This window comes from Elgaria multicarinata, chromosome 1 (assembly GCF_023053635.1).
Source record: "Elgaria multicarinata webbii isolate HBS135686 ecotype San Diego chromosome 1, rElgMul1.1.pri, whole genome shotgun sequence".
NCBI classification, from domain to species: Eukaryota; Metazoa; Chordata; class Lepidosauria; order Squamata; family Anguidae; genus Elgaria; species Elgaria multicarinata.
The window spans coordinates 120,154,900-120,175,338 of record NC_086171.1 but is presented as its reverse complement, the minus strand read 5'-3'; the positions used below and the strand labels follow the sequence as shown (position 1 = coordinate 120,175,338).

At 41.6% G+C, this 20,439-nt stretch overlaps 1 protein-coding gene across 4 annotated transcripts in view; it reads right to left on the bottom strand.

Moving 5' to 3' along the window:
- COL11A1 (collagen type XI alpha 1 chain) overlaps positions 1-20,439 on the bottom strand; it is a 301,741-nt gene that overhangs the window by 121,614 nt on the left and 159,688 nt on the right. For all 4 annotated transcript variants that reach the window (XM_063135577.1, XM_063135570.1, XM_063135593.1 and 1 more), the window contains 6 exons: positions 15,909-15,962; positions 12,234-12,278; positions 8,738-8,791; positions 8,590-8,634; positions 4,458-4,511; positions 205-312 (listed from right to left, as the gene is read on the bottom strand). In XM_063135577.1, coding sequence (XP_062991647.1) covers positions 205-312; positions 4,458-4,511; positions 8,590-8,634; positions 8,738-8,791; positions 12,234-12,278; positions 15,909-15,962 — 360 coding nt within the window. The remainder of the gene's footprint in view (positions 1-204; positions 313-4,457; positions 4,512-8,589; positions 8,635-8,737; positions 8,792-12,233; positions 12,279-15,908; positions 15,963-20,439) is intronic.

The following is a 20,439-nucleotide window of genomic DNA, read 5'->3' as shown; positions in this document are numbered from 1 at the left end:
CCAGAGTCATGTTCCATACATGGTTCTATCTGGATGAGACAACTTGGAATGAAAAAATTGAATCATTTGTGCATTGACTATGTGCATCCATGTGTCCTTTGTGCATCTACTTTTTCTGACACATACTAATTTGTACCATGCAATACAATGCTGCAGTAGGGAATTACCATGGTTCAACAAAGGTCCCATTATTGGGTTACTAACCTTTTCTCCAGCTTGACCAGGCCCACCTGTGTCTCCTGATGGGCCTGCACGACCTTTGGGACCTTCAGGGCCATCTTCGCCTCGAGGACCAAGAGGACCAACTTCACCCTTTTAAAAAAAGGCTGTGTAAACATGTCAGCATATACAAAATAGCCACCTGTCTCCATGCAAGGACAGTTTAATAAGTGCTGGAATTAAAAGGGTGCCTTCATGAAATCCATAGGTCCACCCTCTAGTTCCCTCAAATTTTAGCCAAATCATGGTCTCCACATAGCCTTCTAAGAACAGTGGCTAAAGGGAGCCAACGTAAACAGTAAAGGAGATTGTCTAGAGGGGGAGCAATCCTCTCTGATTTGAATACTGGGTGTAATCAAGGGTAAAGTTGTACTGTCTGAAATCACAAAAGCTTTAAACTATAACTGAAATCAATTCTCCCATAAGAAAAAATAACAAAACACATTCATCTCTGAAACTAAAACGTTGTTCAGGCAGGCTTTTAATCTTCAATCTTAATCTTGGGTAATGGTTGTATTGTTTTGGTTGCTGTGCTTTGAGAATGCATTTTCCTGTTAGGTTTTTAGCAATTATTTCAATACTGAAATTTGATGCCATAGTTTTGTTAACTGCTTTGATGATAATTTTATACATATGCTAGTTATAAAGACAGGAAATAAAATAAAATATGTGCTCGCTTACTAGTATCAAATCATATCCAAAGTTTTGTATGAAATGGCAACTTTTGTTAATACTGTAGAGACATACAAGCTGATTGTGCTGAATAAAGAAGCCATAGCTGGGTTGGATTACATCCAGTCTTTCATCTTTTAAATGCTTCCCACAAACACTTTTGAAGTTCCCATCAGAGGAGAGTATTTGAGATCTGCTTTATACATGATCTTGGGCACATAATTCATTTATATGGTAGGGTGCAAGGAAGAAGTTTACACACCTTCTTACATGCATGTCTATAATGATGTAGTGACGGACACCAATTTGGATGGCTTTAAAAGGGGGTTGGATTAATTCCTGGAAGCAAAGGCTATCAATGGCTACTAGCCCTGATGGTTGTGTGCTATCGCCAGCATTCGAGGCAGTAAGCCTGTGTGTACCAGTTGCTGGGGAACATGGGTGGGAGGGTGCTGTTGCACCATGTCCTGCTTGTTCATCCCTGGCTGATGGCTGGTTGGCCACTGTGTGAACAAAGTGCTGGACTAGATGGACCCTTGGTCTGATCCAGCAAGGCACTTCTTATGTTCTTAATGAGAATCAGGATCTACAGTTGACCAGGATCTACATTCCAGCAGGCCTATCCAATGGAATTTTAGGATGTTTTTAGGATGTTTTAATAATGTATACTACATTTTTAATTCAGTTTTATGTATTTTATACTTATTGTTGTTCCCCACCTTGATCCAAATGGAGAGGCAGGTAAGAAATATTATATTATTATTATTATTATTATTATTATTATTATTATTATTATTATTATTATTATGACCACCGATGGAGCCTAAATGAAGCAATTGGGATGGCATTGGCCTAATGGAAATGGGATGGCATTGGCCCAGCTCTCATTTCAGATTAATAGCAGCTGAGGGTAGGACAATTCAAGTCAAGAACATGTTTCCAACTGTTTAATCCGACTGTCAGCCCCTGAAAGTAAGAGGCACTGGGAGATCCAGCAACATCTAATTTGAGCTTTACCGCTTGAATAACTAAGGACTCAATCCTATGCATGTTTAGATAATTTTTTCCCCCTACGTTTCCCAGCATTCTCCAACAAGGATGGCTGGGGAATGCTGGGAGTTGTAAGATTTTTCTTTCTGTCTAAACATGCATAATATTGTTCCCTAAGGCTGCAATTCTATTCATGCTTCCCTGGGAATAAGGCCCATTGAACTCAATGGGTCTAACTTCTCACTAGGCATATATAGGATTGCACTGCAGGTTATGTTTAGTACATGAATTATAGCATCAAGGTTATTTGTATGCACCAAGTCATTTGGTTTAATTCTGCTCAGAATGTGATAAATGGGTTCCATTTTTCTAGTGATATACTGGCTCAATTTATCCTCCCTAACCAAGTTGGTTAAACTAAATTTACATTAGGAGAATTTGAGATTGTTCCTCCAAATTGGTTTTAGCTCTGGAAAAAAGCCATGACAACACATTTCAGGGCAATGTGCTTAACCTTTGCCTTTAATCTAGATGGAAGAATAAGAACAAATGTTTGGAATGGGTGGGTGGGGGAATGAATGAAATCAGACACCCCATTAAAAGAGGTGTTTTGCTTGCTTGTTTGTTTGTTTTTGCAGGGGATGACACAGAACAGATTTTCAGCATGGTTTAAAATCCCACTGTTTGAATAAGTTTCTTTTTATTTTAATGATTTTTTTAAGGGGGAAATTTTATATATAAAAGAAACCTTTACATCAACACACATATCCATATATTGCAAGTCAGGTGGATATATTTAAGTTCAGTGGACAAACAAGCCTTGCATTTTAAAAATAATTTTTGTGATCAGCTTGTACATTTCATAATAACAACAGCAATGTTAACAGCATCGGTTAAAAGTTTGCCTTCCCTTTAAAAAGCAAAAGGATTTGTGCCTTCCACATGCATACATAGTATATAGGCCCATGTAATTGTTCAGAAGTTGGTCAGTGTATAAAACAGGTGATGGCTGGAAATATAGGGCATCATCAGACGGGGGTCTTTCACATTTCCCTACTGTCACTACGGCCTCCTGCTGCTGCCCCACAGTAGCAAAGGTCTCTTTACACAGGGAGAAAACGAGGAAGCAGCAATGACCACAAGGCCCATTCAGTGGGTGTTTTATCGCACTGCTTTTCCTGCACACAGCAGGAAATGGTGGCAAGTTTCGATTTTAAAAAATAAATAGGGTTTTCAGGGTCTTTTTTGCAATGGAAAAACGAGCGGAAGGAGTGGGAGGCACACAGGAGGCAGATGTCATCATCTAGACTTGGATGAACAAAAAACTGTGAGTGGGCAGTAATGAGTGTGTGATAAAATGCTCATCAGATGATTTTCATAGATATCGATGAACTGGTCATATCGGTTGGCATTTAACAGATTTCTCTTATAAAAGACCACGTTGGGGTGATTCATCTCTTTCTCTCTTTTGGATATGGAAGATAGGATTGGTAAGGATCATGTGAATGCAACTTTAGCCTGCTTTAAAATAGGGTTGGGATGAAATGGGCACCAATTTGTGACACCATTCAGAGGCTATGGAATTGTGGAGGGAAAGGAGGGAATTCAGATATTTTCAGGGGAGGGGTGCATCATTTGGGGGAGGGCAGAACTTACCAGAGCTCCATGGTAGCTCCACTTAGCTGGTAACTGCCATTTCCCCCTCAAATGCTCCTCAGAAAGGCACAAGTTTTGGGGAGAAGAATGGCAACCACGAGCTGATCAGAGCTATGAGGAAGTTCCAGTAAGTTTCAGCCCCAGTTGTGGAAGTGGGGGAGTAGTTTCAAACTCTCTTCACCCCCAAACCTGCCTAAGTACAGGCTGAATTTTTGATTCTTGAAACTTCAGCCCAGCCTTAATTTACAATGGTGGCTATTATTTATTTATTTAGTGCCATCAATGCACATGGTGCTGTACATAGTAAAACAATAAGACAGCAACTCCCTGCCACACAGACTATACATGGAATTCAGTGGAGCTCTGAGGATTTGACACCCTTCCATATCAAATGTAGGCCTTGTTTATTAATATGGTTTATAGAAAAGGTTCAGAGGATTCATGGCAAGTCCCACCAATCAAAATTCTTTTCTCATGATAAGATGCCCAGCATAATAACAGTGTGTGTGTGTGTGTGTGTGTGTGTGTGTGTGTGTGTTTGTGTGGGTGCAGGGTGGCTTTTATATTGCAAGACTCCTGGGGGAGTAAGGGGCATGTTTGCATGGAATCTCTGTCAATGTGGGACAAGCTACTCGCTATTGAGACAGGTTTGCCCTCCCTTTAATGATGTCCAATGCTATAATTCTCCCTGTACCAATGAATGGAAAGTATCCACTCATCAGAGAGAAAGAAGGGCATCAGTTGCTGCGATGTAAGCTAACTCTATGACCCTGCAGACCCCAGCCACTAAGAAAGGCTCCTCCCATCTCCATAACTTTGTCTTTTCATCTACAAAATTCTGCCTTAGATTCTCTTTCTTACTCCCACTGGAGTGTGATGGAATATTAGGAACAGAGAGAGAGAGAGAGAGAGAGACTTACTCTGTCACCCTTAAGACCCATGTCGCCTTTAAAGCCAGGGAAACCATCTTCACCCTGATAAGGAGAAAAACATTATAGAGTTCTTTATGCAAATAGAATGGAAATTATTAAAGAAGCTGAATGAAAGCATGAGTATAATGGATGCAGCAGCCATAGCTATTTTGCTGTGAGACACAATAATTTACGCTACTAAACCTGGATCATAATATGCCAAATAATTTTAGAACCGCCGTTTCTCTATCAGATAAAAACATATTGCCACAGCTGAATTGAATTACTTTTCAGTTTTAAAAGGAAGAATGAATAATGAGCAAGGTGCTTAAGGCAACAGACAAATTCATTTCTTAATTCATCAAGGAGCTCTTCATTATGACATGACTCTTCTGTATTAAATTTCCTACTTATATTTTCAGCTTTAAAATTGTGGGCTCCTTCCCTATCAGATGTCTTGCCTTCAAAAGTACATTAGGATTTGGCTCCAAATACACCAGCTAGTGATTGAGGGCTGATGAACGCACCCATATTTCTCATTTAGCACAGGCAGTGAAATTAAGAATTGCACGGTTCAGAAATGAACTCCCCAGTGTCAGACTCTCTGAGCCGATTGCAAAAGAAGCCAAAGCTTCTTAACTGACATCCCAAGCCAAAATGGAGTCACCCTGTTATCAGCTTTTCCCCTCTTTCTTACCCAGTGTATGTGGTGCTGGTGGCTGCAGCAGCAGCAGTAATAGAGAAAGTTGTGATAAGAGTGGTTGCTAAACTGAATAACCTCATAAATGCTATTGCACTTCATCCTGGGTGTCAGGAACCTGGGAAATATAATTCCCGGACCCTCATTATTATTATTATTATTATTATTTATTTATATAGCACCATCAATGTACATGGTGCTGTACAGAGTAAAACAGTAAATAGCAAGACTCTGCCGCATAGGCTTACAATCTAATAAATATATGATATCCTTTCTAGGGATATCCATGTAAACTATATTTCTCAGAGCTCCTGGAATCCAGGACTCTGCTTTACATGCTCACAATCAAATCCAAAGCATCAAGAACCCTAGAAAATCTCATTCCTAGCCCCACTGACCCCACCACTGGTGATCAGCCGAAGGGTTGAGACACATCTTTTGCACAGTATAGAAGTGTCCCCCTTAGAGACAGCCACAAATTCCCTATGGAAGCCAGCCGTACACTTAAGAGAGACACTAATCTATAGAGGGAAGCCAGGATGGCTCCAGGTTTTTGACCTCTACTCAGGTCCTGGGACATGACATCTCCCTCAGTGAGGTGAACAAGCACATTACAATGGCAAAGAGGAGGAGCAAGTGTAGGGGACTCTTGTCTGTGGGCCAATGCTGGGTTGTGAACCCTTAGCAGATGACCAACTATGCTTATGCCAAGAAATGTCAACTTCTCTATTCAGGGGGCTGCCCCATTCTCCAGACATCTTTCTGGTGGTCATGCTGACAAACTAACCCCCAGAGAGGGGTGAGGGCTCTATAATACAAATGCTAGCATCTAGCAATATGGGCTTAATAATTGCAGACAACATGCACTCATGCACAGGCAACAACTTCTTTTCCTTATGAGCAAACTTTGTACCACCACTTGATTGGAATTTGGTAGGGCCACCAGGGGTCAGATAAATTTGCTCCAGGACTGAATTCAACCAGAGAGTGACCAGACTAATTCTAGAGTCACCAGACTAAGATTAGTCCAAGCAGGTTTGTTTTGGACCATCTTTATCCTGGGGAAGACACTATCTCTGGGCTGAACAAGCTTGTAGCAAAGTGGTTTACTGTAATTCCCGTGTGCTTCTGAGTGATTTATAAAGTGAAGTTATATTGCTTGCTGTCAGGCAAGAAGGACTTGAACAAATGATTGACAGCAAGGGTCTGCTATTGTAAAAAAAAGAAAAAAAGAGCAAGAATTCTGCACTTCTCTTCCAGTTTGTTAGAACTGTCTGACCTGTATCCTCCTCTGTTCAGAAATGTCTTCTTTTCCATTGCTAACTAAATATACTTGTATTGTTTTGCAAGACTGAAACATTGTAGCCAATTGCTGTGTGCTGGACTAGATACCCTTGGTCTGATCCAGCAGGGCACTTCCTATGTTCTTATTGTTTTGCTACTCTGTTCAGTAACCAAGATCCTTTCTTTCTTGACCACCATGTGTGGTGAAGGTGCTTCCACCAACAAATAATTTGAGTTGGTTTTTATCCTAAATGAGTATCCATTAGAGAAACTATTTATTTGTTTCTGAAAAAATAAGATCCAAATGAAAGATGGTGTATAATCACAAAGACAAAATTGGAGGAATCCTAGTGGAATCCTAGGGTGTCAGTGTTTGGGACAATAGTGCTAAAAAGTTGCATGAGGTCCTTTCCAAGCCATAAATTAAAGTTCCAGGACATGATGGATATATTAACCTAGAATTCTCACAATGACATACTGATACCTTAGAACACAGACTACAAAAATAAGCTTCTATCCTTGGTACCACAGATGAGGCATGGATGGCCAGCTGATGGGCTATGGCTGTATGCTAGCCGCCAGTTGGCGCCTTCCAGCCCCAAGCACCTGTCAACTCAGACGTGGTAGCTTGCCAACTGCTAATGGTCTGAGCAGCAGTGTTTCCCAAGGGCTCCCTTGGGAAATGGTTCTGCCTTGGACAGCTAGGTGAGGTGACACTTCACAGGCAGCCAGCATCATCTCAGCATTTCAAAATGCCACAGAGGCCTTTCCATCAGTACAGCAGCCCCTGGAATCACTCTCCATTCTGGTGTCAGGAAGTGCAGGCAGCCAGTTCAGAAACAGCCCACAAACTCTAACATGCTCTGCCTTTAGCTCGGGTTGTGCTGATTCCTGAGGACAGCTCAAGAAGTAGAGGACCACTCAAGAGGTAGCAAAGCCAGATAGAAATGCCTCCATGTGAACTGTAGACTGTTTTTGAGCCAGAGAGCAGCAACTTACTTTTTCTAGTGCCACAATAGAGGCACATCCCAAAGGCTGCTATGCTGATGAAGGCATATCTGGGGCCTGATCTCCAAGAAGTGCTGGGGAAGCTCAGGTACTCCCAGATGGATCAAAAGTGGTACCTCATGGGCAGCTGCTGGACCAGGTAGCAAAATACACAGGCCAGCAGCAGCAGCTTGAGAGTTCACTTCTGACACAGCAAGAACTACTGTCAGCAAACAAGCAGATGATGCCCTCTAGGAAACTTCTCCTTTCGTTCTGAACCTGTCCCAGTGACATGCTAGCACTGAACTCGAGGAACATTTGCTGCAAATCTTGCACTAAAGAGGATAGGAGGGAACATACCCTCTATGAGCTTTCCTTCCAGGACATGAACTGGCAAAATGATATCTGAATGCATGGTGCTGCTGCATCAGTTATATTATGCAGCTGACAATTTACTGCCATCATGGGGTTTTCCCCAAAGCTGCAGGTTTAAAAAGTAATAGACTTACTGCAACTTTTTGCATTACTGTGAGGTCGCCACTGTCTACCCACCATCTGTTGGTGGTGACCTCACTTCTGGGGGTGGATCGTGACCAGTGATTGGTTGCTGGAAGAACAGGAAGGCAGGTAAGGGGGTGGGCCCAATGAGCTGAATGGCCACCAGAAAGCCCGCACTTCCTCCTGCTGTGGGGATTAACTGCCCCCACCTCACAGTTGTGTTGCTGCAGGGTTTTAATGGGATGCAGGAATGAAGAGGTGCAGTGAAGACACCCACCACCACCACCACCATTTTAGAATATTACAGTTCTAACACTGGTGTATTGAAATAAATAAAGTATAATTTCTGAAGCCTAGTCATGACTATTCATCCAAAACAATTTGGTTTATGACAGCTTGTTTCTACTTTTTTGCACTGTAATAATGATATTCTGATCTACCACAGTCTTTTGTAGATTTATTCTGCTCTCCTTATCTTTCTCATCATCATCATAGTCATTTATATAACGCCATGATTTAATACACATATTTATTTATTTATTTATTTATTTATTTCATTTCTATACCGCCCAATAGCCAAAGCTCTCTGGCATTTGATTTTCTGTTAATGAGCTGAGTTTTTGTATTAAAATATGAACTATGGGGGGAAATTAAACACAATAAAAGGATTACCTTTTCACCTTTGCCACCCTTTAGGCCACGAACACCATCAGCACCCTATTAGAAAACAGTGATGACAATGGCAAAGTTACCAGACCAATTAACAAAAAGAACACAAGTCTGACAGTTCATCAAATATAAACAAAGGTATTATAAATACCTTTACACCACGGGGGCCAGGATAGCCAATTGGACCCTGCGGACCTGGAGGCCCCTAAAACAAATGGGATATTTAGATTGTATTAGATTTAAATAAGATGCACACACCACTTGGTTAACATACATTTATCTTTCAAGAGCGATCTGGCTTTTATGACCCTGTTAATAAATATTATCATAATCGAACCAGTAGTATTCTAGTACGATACATCGGAATACTTCCAGGGGTTTGTTGGTTCTGGGAGATTATGGACATCAAGGACAGATTTTTCAAAGGTACTTGTGAATTATAAGTGGGCTTTTAAACATCGTGAAGAGGATACAATGAACTGTGCCAGGCAAACCCAACTGAAATCGAAGGCAAATTGCCCAGCAATTCTGGGCTATTGTGGAAAGCACTTAAGGTGTTTAATCTAGAAAGTCGCATTAATTTTCTTTTACGTTCCCCATGTTAAGACTGTCACCAAATGCCACATGACACATATAGGTAGGCTGTCCTAGGTTACTGTATTGGCTAACATAAATGGAAAGGCTCAAGCAACAGATTTACTGAATTAATCCACCAGACACACTCATACCACCCTCTCCCCACCATTAAAGAATTGTAAAGAGGAAACACTCCATGTACACGCATGCTATTGCAAGGTTTTCAGGGTAGTCTATTATCACAACTGAAAACAACATTTAGCGAAATGGGGATGGGGAGCAAATAAAAGGAGCACTCTGAATCTCTTCTAAACTAAACAAGACTGTATTGCACAAACTCCAATCTGCAATCCTTCGACTGAAAGATGATCCACATCACTGTTTTAATGTGCTGGATGGAAGAAGAGCTAGTATTTCTTTATAGTCTGTTCATGCATGTATAGAACTGACCTCATGAATGGTTCAATAATACATACTTAGACTGTAACCAGCCATGACTGTGGGCTCCCCTGTGGGCTTCTCTACAGCAAGAGTTTTATCCTGCAACTTTACCAGGGCTCCTGCTTCTGGATTCTTTGCAGGATTAAGATCATCGTTTTAAATGCACTTCTCCCTTTTTGATCTGGGATTTTCCTTTAACTGCAAATGTTTTATTGTACAGCCACTACTTGGCATTGTGCTTACAGTGCCACTCCATCATTACACATTAAGATTCAAATTGTAATTTTTAAATTGCTCAATACCCCCTGTTGCAAATAAAGCTGCAGAAATCGACACAAGGCACAGGAGAGGCTCTGGAGGAGGCTGATGACATCATGTAAAGGACGTGCAAACCTCTGTGAGTAACCAATCTCAATCGCAGCATAAAAGCCTCGTGTAGAGAAGCCCTGTGTAAGCTCAGCTCCTAATATACTTTATTCTAATGCATTAGTGTAGCTTAGGGTGACCATATGGAAAGGAGGGCAGGGCTCCTGTATCTTTAACAGTAATGTAGAAAAGGGAATTTCAGCAGGTGTCAATTGAAAAGGGTTAAATTCCCTCTTCATCACAACAGTTAAAGCTGCAGAAGCCCTGCCCTCTTTTGTATCTGGTCACTCTACTATAGCTAGTGTAGCTTTAACTGTTGTGATGAAGAGGGAAGTTCACCCTCTTCAATTGACACCTGCTGAAATTCCCTTTTCTTCATTACTGTTAAAGATACAGGAGCCCTGTCCTCCTTTTCATATGGTCACCCTAGTGTAGCTGCATGTGAAGGGAGTTGTTCTTTGGTGATCACCCTACAACATGGAGGCACTATCAAGTAACAATTCAGAATCCTGCAAGTGGGTAGGTGAGTGGGATATCCAATGAGGAAAGACTGGTGGTGCTTGTGGGTTTGTTTGTTTTAAAAAATCCAAATTCATCGTAACTGCATAAATTGTTTAGTTCTCAGAACTGATCTTGGCACAGAATTTGGAGATTTGGGTTACCCAGTACACACACAGTATGGATATATTCTCTCATCTCCTTGCTTTACTCTGAACACTCTTGGTTTATCCTTAGACACAGAGGGACCTGTTGACAGAATAGCAATCAATAATTGTCTACTAGTGCATGCCAGAGAAAAGATGAAAAGAAAAAACAGAACAAAACCAGGGTTCGATCTGCAGCAAAATGGATTTTACGTGGATTTCTAGACATTCTTCTTGACTGTACGATGACTTGGCAGATAGAAAAAGTGGCCTGAAGAAAACACATGACCTCCTTTCCCAGAGAATTTTAAAGAAGAGACCTGATCAACATTTTTCAGACATGGCTTAAATCTGGCAAGGAAGCTGCCCTATACCGAGCCAGACTATATAGCTCAGTACTTTCTAGCTACATTGACTGGCAGCAGCTCTCCAGGGTTTCTGACAGCATTTTCCTCAGCCCTACCTGGACATGCCAGGGATTGAACCAGGGAGATTTTGCATGCAAAACATGTGCTCTACCACTGAGCTAAGGCCCTTCCCCTGCAGCTGGGAACAGGACTACAAACTCTATGGGCCAATTCTGATGTAATTTTCCTCCTCTTTATTAATGGTACCTGTGGAGAGAAGCCATGGAAACACAGCTTTGCTTTGGCATTCAAGATCTGCATGGATTTTGCAGGAATGATCTACAAACATGATATTGCTGCAGCTCGTAGATCCATCCTGCAATACCAATATGGATTTTGCACCTTTCTAAATGATTATCCCACCAGCCTTTTGGTGAGTTAATGTGTTCATCTCCTTACTGAACCACTTTACCAGCCCAGGCAGCTCAGGTACCATTAGAAAGTCGCAAAGCAACTGGCTGGGTTTAGCAAATTCGCAGACTTCCACCTCAGAAAGAGCCCCCCTACCGTGGCCATAGGATGGGTTACAGCTGAGTAGTACAGAAGGGACAAGGTTGGTCCAAGACATTTTGCTGCATAAAGGGAAGGAAAAGATGGTGACCCCCTTCTCAATCCATGCACAAAAGTAAGTGAATCTTACTTCAACATTGCTGATGCGATAGCATCCCCCACAACACCTGAGCCAGCAGACTAGTTCAGGCCCCCAGACAGGTTGTGTGGCATACAATTTCAATCTTCCAACAGAGAGCTCAGGGGTGACAACAGGAAGCTGCCAAAACTGGCCCCACCCCCAGCATCTGGCATGTGAGGTGGTCATCTCACTCTGTCTAATGGACCAATGACAGGAAGAGGGGGAGGAAGAGCCCAAGGTAAAGGGGCAAAGAAGGCAGTAGATAGGTGCAAGAGGGCCAAGGGATACCCTGTCTAAAGAAAGTCCGTGTGGTGATAGCAGATGCCAAGGGGAGGGGAAGCTCATATTTCTGTACACATTTCATCCACCTATATCCAAAGTAGTGGATTATAATTATTCCTCAGCAGAAGAAAAATTAGCTCAAAAGTTAAGTTGAATTCTCTGCACATCTTTCATGCTCTTTATTTAACAACACTTCGTAGGCATCCTTCCATATGTTCCATACTACATATAACAAGAATTATACACATCCTTTTGGCGAAAAAGAAAAAAAGAAAAGAAAAGAAAGAAGCATAAACATACCAAGGCACCTTTTTCTCCAGACTGGCCTTCTTTGCCTGGGTGACCCTATTTACAAAACACACAGGGAAGGGAACAATTATATATCACTATACAGATATAGTTGAATGCATACCCTTCTCCATACTGCTGAATCCAACTGCTGTTTTGTCTCAGACCCAACTCAAGCTAAACAAATAATGTAAGAGCATGTAAAGCACTTGAGAGTTTCCCCATTCAATGCATTTTTCCCCTCTGGAAGTTGAGAAATGATTATTTTTATCTGTCACTGATCATTACACTAAGTACACCATTAAAGTTACGACACAACAAGATGGAAGATTACCATAATGGAAATATATTATACCATGTGGAAATCTGGTTCTCAAACTATTTATTTCTTTATTTAAGACTAGGGCAGGCTTACACTGCTGACTTTTAATAACCATTCTCTCTTCCTAGGGGACCTCAGGAACTGTAGTTCTATGGAGGAAGGATGAGGGTTTCTGACAGAATTTTCAGCAACCCACCAAGCTACATTTTCCAGGATGTTTTGGAAGAAGCCATGACAGGTACGGTGGTATAGGGTTTGACGTAAGTTTGTAGTGAGTGTAACAAGAGTCCAGCTGGATCATCAGACCAAAGGTTCATCATGCTTCCCATAATCACCAGCTAGATGTTTCTTGGAATTTCACAAGTAGGGCAGGAGGGAAACAGCTGTCCTGTGTTGCTATTCAGCGGCATACTGGTTCATTCAGCTACCATGGTTAATAGCTGTTTTATAAAATTACCCTCTATGAATATGTCCAATCCCCTTTTAAGGCCTATAACACCCAGTATTCCCAGACAGTCTCCCATCCAAGGACTAGCCAGGCCCGACCTTGCTTAGCTTCTGAAATCAGATGGGAATGGGCATGTTAAGGATGGCATGATCCCTTTAAATGGGTATGCATCTGCCAAAATCAGCTGCACTGCCTTTCCTCCTCTTTCTTTCCCACCTGCTAAGTTTTCTTTGGAACCATATAGTATCCCAGTATGAGATGTTAGCAGTGGAAACTAGAGGAGGAGAGGCAATACTGCTGGGGTTGGTGGCAGCCATGTTTCTCCCATAACATCTAGCTCCAGCCTAAAAAACACATTGGATTCCTGCAGTACTTAGAAATAATAACCTACATAATCCAACTTCATATGGAGATCCCTAAAGCATTTTGAAAAGGCTACCGGAAATCTCAAGAGATTGATCTAATCACATTGACAGCATTGCTTCTCTTCAGTGACTTTCTCTGAAATGATGAATTACTATCCAAAGTAAAAAGACATTTCTGGAAGCTGCCGTTTTGTTTTAGATTCAACTCAAGCTATAAAAATAATGCAAGAGCATGTAAAGCACTTCAGAGTTTCTCCATTCAATGCATTTTCTCTGGAAGATGTGAATTGATTGTTTTTATCTGTCACCGAACATTACACTAAGCACACCATTAAAGTTATGACACAACAAGATGAAAGAAAACAGTAATGGAAATATTTTATAGCATGTGGAAATCAATAGCTGGAAGGGTTTTCCAGTTGGGTTAAATCCACATGCATTGAAGAGCATAATAAATCTTTAGTTTTGTTGCCCATATAGCCCTCTTCAAAATATCAGAATAATTATTAGTTTTATTATTTGACTTAGTCTGAAATCTGATGCACATTTACCCGGAAGTAAGTCACATGGAATAGAATGGGACTTCCTTCTGAGTAAGATTGTGCAGTTAGTCCCTCATAGCTGTGGATGCTTTCTCAATTCACTTCATTCTCTAGAATATATTTTGCATTACCTCTCTTGTCCTTCATATCCCTGCACAAGGTCCAGTTCTTGAATCACCTCTTGAGTCAACTCAGCAACAAAGGCCTTGGTACACTCCAAGCTTAGACTGCAATCCTATTCAAACTTACCTGGCTGTAAGTCCCATTCAATTCAGTGGGGATTATTTCTGAGTAGACATTCATAGGATTGCACTATCAGTGTTATTCCTACTCATCAGGGAGCCCTAGGAACTATAGCCCTGACCAGGGGCTAATGATCAATAGCAAAGAATTCTTGACATACTCAACAAACTAAAATACCCAGGGGGGAGCAATGACAGCCATACTGTACTGCAGTGCAGATATACACTAAATAAATACGGGCATTTGTTACTATACCTTGTTATTTTGATTGCTCTTCCCTTGTCTAACCTTATGAACTGGATCTAACTTGCACATTTAGCTACTCATGCAAATGTCTACTCAAGCATGGAGAGAGCATATATTTCTTGCAACCCACCATGCATCCCAGCAGCAGCTCACAATGGGCCCCACAGGCCTGTTTTTGCTGCCTGCCTGGGACTGCAAAAGTAGAGCACGGAAGAGCTTATCAAGCATGTTACAAACCTAAACACCTAGGAGGCATGTTGTATTGAGCACAGGGGGCATAAATTGTGTAGGCCTGCCATAATGAAGGAACATATCAAGCCACCTTGTAATGAGTCCTTCTGATCTGGTATTATAAACTCTGACTGGCAGTGGCTCTCCAAGGTCTGAGGTAGGGATCTTTCCTAGTCCAGCCACACAAGATCCAAGAATGAATCTGGGACCTTATATGTGCAAATCATGCATTTAACTACTGAGCTATGAACCCTATGGTGCTCTAGACTCCTAAGTAGAGATGCTGGGAAATCCAGTTTTATTTTGGCTCAACAGAGTTCCACAGCATGTACAACTAGCTTTGCATATGCAAGATGAGCTGCAGAATTTTCCCCAAACTCCAGAAACATTTTTATACATTTCTTTGGTGAGGATGGGAGGGGGGAGGTTCTGCAGTTTGTGCAAATTTAACTGCAATTTGCAGAAATTGCTTGGAAATCTACGCTAATTGCAAAACCTTCCAAGAAAAAAATACGCAAAATTCCCAGAAAAGCTGTGAACAGGCCAGATCCAGTCCGGCACCTCAGTGGGGACTGAAACAAAGTCCAGGGGGTGAAACTAGGAAAATTTATCAAACCCCCAAACGGATTTATCTAACATTCATACTTCTAAGTCACAGAGTACAAATTCTCTCCAACTCATTCCCCACTCAGGAGCAGGCACAGAGCATCCTGAAGAAATGATAAGGTACAAAGGCAATCAATCATTTTCTGCGCTACAGTGGCACGACTGCCCCCCCCTCATATCCAGTGCAAATTCTGCTCTGACCAGTTATTCCTTAGCTTTGGATTGGAACATAAGAGCAATTATTAGCACCAGGGACATAAATGTTCAACTCCACCCTTCCCACCCCATACCATCCTTGCAAGGAATAAAATGAACACTTCTTCCAACAAAGCAAAGATTCACATTTAACTGAAAAGATCACTCTCTCCTAACATTTCCATCATGTTCATTTCCAGTTCTTTAACTCTGTACTAGACCAAACGCGTTAGACATCTAAATGCTTTTTTACTTCAGTGTCACTGCAATTTCTCATCTGCCATTTCAGTGTCGCCTTTTGAAATTTAAAGCCCTAGATGAAGAGCATGGATCAAGTTCAAATAATGAAACTGGATATGCTTTACATGTTCTGCTCCTAGCTATCAGTGATGCAATTTCTTTGTTGAAATTCACAAGCACAGAGCTGCAAAGTGATTTTTTTTTCTTAAAATAAATGTAAAATATGGATATATATGAGATATTACTTACAGGAGGGCCATCAGCTCCAGGAAGTCCACCAAGGCCAGGTTTGCCCTGAGGTCCCTGAAGAGAGATGAAGAAACACTTTTGAGAAACCAATCAAAGATAAGGCTTCTCAGGCTGCAAATGTCTGCAAGCAAAAGATTACTTATGAACAAAGTGAAAATGCAATCAGTAAGAAGGAAAGAAGATAATACGCCAACATATAGGCCTAGTGAAATTCATTTTTAACTTGGCATCCAGCTGAAAGCTCAGGAATTTGTCATTTGGACATGGATGGCCCAAGTTCACAACAATGGGTAGAGTTGTCCTAACTCGTAATAACATAGTTTATTACATTTACATCCATTTATTAAATACAGCATTTGCATCCCACTCTTCTGATCTAAAATGGATATGTTAAGCAAATGTCTGAAATTTGGTGAATGTCAATATTCACTTATGGGGGTGGGGGTGACAATCCCATACATATTTGTGTGAATGTCTGAAAACAGATATGTATTTCCCTAGTTTTTAGACAGATATCAGGGAGATATTATTCTCATATAGGTGACTATCAGCATTCACTGATGTACAGCTGACATCTTGGACATTCAGCATTTTTTCCCTAGGATCGGCAATACTCATGCATGAATTTTGATATTTACCAAATGAAACTTGTTGCATCTAAGTAGCTAACATTTAGTCATAAAAAGCACACATATAAAATCTACAGAATCATAAGGCAAAAGTTGGACAGCCTCAGAAAAATGCCATTCTGGAGAAAATAACAGTCATTCAACTGTGAAACTTATACATTAGGAAATCAGAGAGACTTCTTTTAAAAGGACATTCCACAACAACAACACAAAGCCCTGTTCTGCACACACACACAAAGACAAGCACACACACACACATACACACACTGAAGATCTTAATTTGTGGGAAGGTATTATATAGTAAATGGGTTAGCCGAAAAGGGAGGGGGGTTGTTTGTTTATTTGTTTGTTTGTAGAAATCTTCATCAGTGTCTAAAGGCTCCTCCTCTTTTGGTGATTTTGTGGGGAATTACTGCAAAGGGAGTGTTAGTGCAAATACAATCAGCTTTACCCTCACTCTAAACGGACTTAGGCCTCAGCTAGACCAGGGGTTTTTACCGCGATGATCTCGCAATTTTATGATCATGAGATCGTCGCACTGGTCTGCACGTGGCGCGCAACATCGCAGCCACCATTTATTTTTGTTTCAAAGAAGAAGGAGTGCACAAGCACTCGTGCACAGAAGGTAAGTCTTTTTTTTAAAAAAATAATAATTCCCTGCTCCCCCCACCCCCAATGGGCACAGAGCTCCTGAGGAGCTCTGCGCACCATGCGTGGGTTCTGGCTCCTTGTGAGTAATCACGAGGAGCCAGGACAAACCGCAACACCCGCAGACGCGTTCCACGGTCTTGAGACCAGCCCGAGACTGCGGAAAAAGCAGGCTCAAAGGGCAGGGTGAGATCCCAGGGCAAGGGAGGGATCATCCCTCCCTGATCCTGGGATCCTCTGTGCATCATGTGAACACGCAGGGATGATCCCAGGGATGGCCCTGGGATATCGCCCCATCTAGCTATGGCCTTAGTTTTTCTCAGTGATGTCAGCACATTATGAAATCTGATTAGCTAGGTAGTGCTATGACATTACCACATCTATCAGCTGATTCCTGATTGGCTTGGCTCGCTCAAAGGATGCCATTTGGCTAAATGATGCCAAAGCAGTAGCAAATAGCTACAGGAAGCATATAAGTGGGAGAGTGCTATTATGCTCCTGTCCTGCTTGAGGGGATCTCATAGGTATCTGTTTGGCCACTGTGGGAGAAGAATGCTGGAATAGATAGGCCTTTAGTCCAGAAGGGCTCATTATATGTATGAGAAACTGTGAGGTACATCTGATAAACATGTTATTCTTTACAAGTGGAAAAATTCAGGGAGATATTTAGGAAGCTAAGAAAACATGATCCTAATGCTCCATCATAGTGCTAACCAATGATAATGTGTACTTAGCAATGCATTCAATAAAATGACAGAGAATCAAAGAGAAAGAAGTTATTGTGCTCATTTTCCTCCCAGGCTGACATTGTAGTATGTAGTTAAGAGCATAGGAAATGCCCCAGGTCAAGGCACTTGAGACATTTCCCATGGAACACTCCTGTGTTGGCCAAGGAAAATCAGCCATGTTCTACATGATGTGACATTGATGTGAGAGTGACAGGAGTCTGGTGCCAATTCAACACCCCACACTTACACAATTTAACTGCCGAAAATTTCTAAATGCTTTTAGAAGCACACCTGATCTCCAATGTAAAGACCCTGTCAGGATGTGTTCTAACACAGAAAAAAGACGTGAAAGAGAACTGTTCTATCCAAACGTCCAGTTTAATTTTAACACAATGAGCTACAGAGCTCAGGGCTGCCTGCCTAGTGTCTACTGGCTTGATTTGCCCTTCAACATATAAAAGAAACCTTATTCTGAGGGGCATTTGTAATTATCACAAGACAGAATGCAACTTCTGGATATCAAATATTCTCCCATATAGCCATGCATTCTAATAAAAATCCCCTCAGGAGACTGGAGACAGCAGTTCTTGAAATTAAAATGAATGAATACATGAATTAATGTAGATATGAATGACTGAGGTAAGTATATGCCTAGAAAGGACTGTAGTCTCCAAATGTCACACCTCTACTGTGAGTCAAATAGTAACAGAAAAATCAAAAAAATCAAAAACAACAGAAAAGCAGTGTCGGTTTTCAGGTCTCCTGGGAATAAGAAGCTCTCCCTCCAAACAAATTCGTATTACAAAATACTCTCACTGAAATGTGAGTCACATAAGTTATAAAGAAAACCAGAAAACCACATTAAAACAAGTATCTAATTATCAGACCAGAGGAAGTGATATATGCTGGATGACAGAAAGTATCTTCCTACCAGTACCTCAGATTCTGCCTATTATCATCACAAGTTTTACCTCATGCAATAATTAGAAAAACCACACTGTTCCCACTGGCATGATCATTTTGAGAAAGCTAGCATGGAACTACATTCTAGCTTCTATATGACTACTGAAAACAGCATTCCTCATCTCCTTCTCCTTGCTCCCACATGAAGCTTATTGAGGTAAATTGAGTGATGTGATGATCTTACACATTTTTGCTGACCTCATTCCACTTCTTTGGCAGTTGTGGGGCACTGAGGGGAGAGGAGAAGGAGAAGACATGAGGGAAATCATGTCATGGCTGTAAAGCAGGGGTACAAAATGTGTGGCCCACAGGCAGCTTCCCACGCCCTGCCTGGCAGCACCCAGACCCAGACAAAAAGCAGGGAAAAGAGAGTGGGGGGAACATGCTAGGAATATGTTCTAGGTTTCCTGCCATAGAGGCATTATTCCTAGCGCATCCCTGGAGCATCCAAGGCAGGATCTACACTACTGCTTTAAAGCGCTTTTGACAACTGTTGGGGCCCAGGACATACTCCATATACAGTTGTCAAAACTGTTATAAAGCACTTTAAAGCAGTAGTGGAAAGCAGTGCCTGAAAGCTCCTGTCTACTTCCTAGGACACTCTAGAAAGGGGACTTTTATAGCCACAGAATGCATTCCTACGGAATTATTTCTTTTATTTCTTTGTTTGTTCCCCACCCCCCTGCAAATGTTCTAGGTAACAGAGTGTGGGATGTCAGGATCCTTCAGCAAGAGAGTGGATTACGGGAGAGAAAAGGGCTAGGAACCAAGATTGCTAGCTGACTGAATGGTGTAGGAACTGAGGTTTGGGGGTGGAATGTTGGTTTTGTTTGATCAAAATAGATGTTAGGCCTCTGAAATGCTCTTGGGCAGGAGCCTGATGTGAGTAACTGGTGTGGGGGCATGAAAGAAAGAGGCGGGGGTGGGCTTTCTATACCTAAAGATTATCCCCGGAAAATGGAGGGATTGTCCCTGCCTGCTCCCGGGATCCCCTGTGTGTCATTTGCATGCACGGGGGAGATCCTGGGATCATCCCTAGAAAAAAGGCAGGTGTAGAAACGGCTGGAGAGAGGTGTAAATATATGTTTTATGTAAGTTGTATGTGTGGCCCCACCACCACTCCAGCAGACCCCAGATGCAGCCCTTGGAGTCAAAAAGGTTGTGCACCCGGCTATAACAACACTAAATAGCTAAAACAAGATCAGGTGCTCAAACATGCTAAGGAGTCAAATTCTTATTGCACTCAATAGCTGTTTTGCTATAGGGTATCCTATTCAAAGATATATCCAGACAAAGAGATTGCAGGTGGAAAAGTGTCTTTTTAAAAACTGTGTAACAATCAAAGGATGCAGAACTGTAACTGGCATTTCAAATGTAGGAAAAGGCCATCTTTCAAGAAACAGTGAATTCAAGATAAGATGGGAGAGAACACATTCTGAGGCCCTGAGACCTTGGCAGCTGAAAGGCACTGTCTGACTCTCATGATGGATCGTGGGAAGCACCTCTTGTGTGTTCTACAATCTTCCTAGAATAACACTTTTGCAGGCCAAAAGTAAATGCATT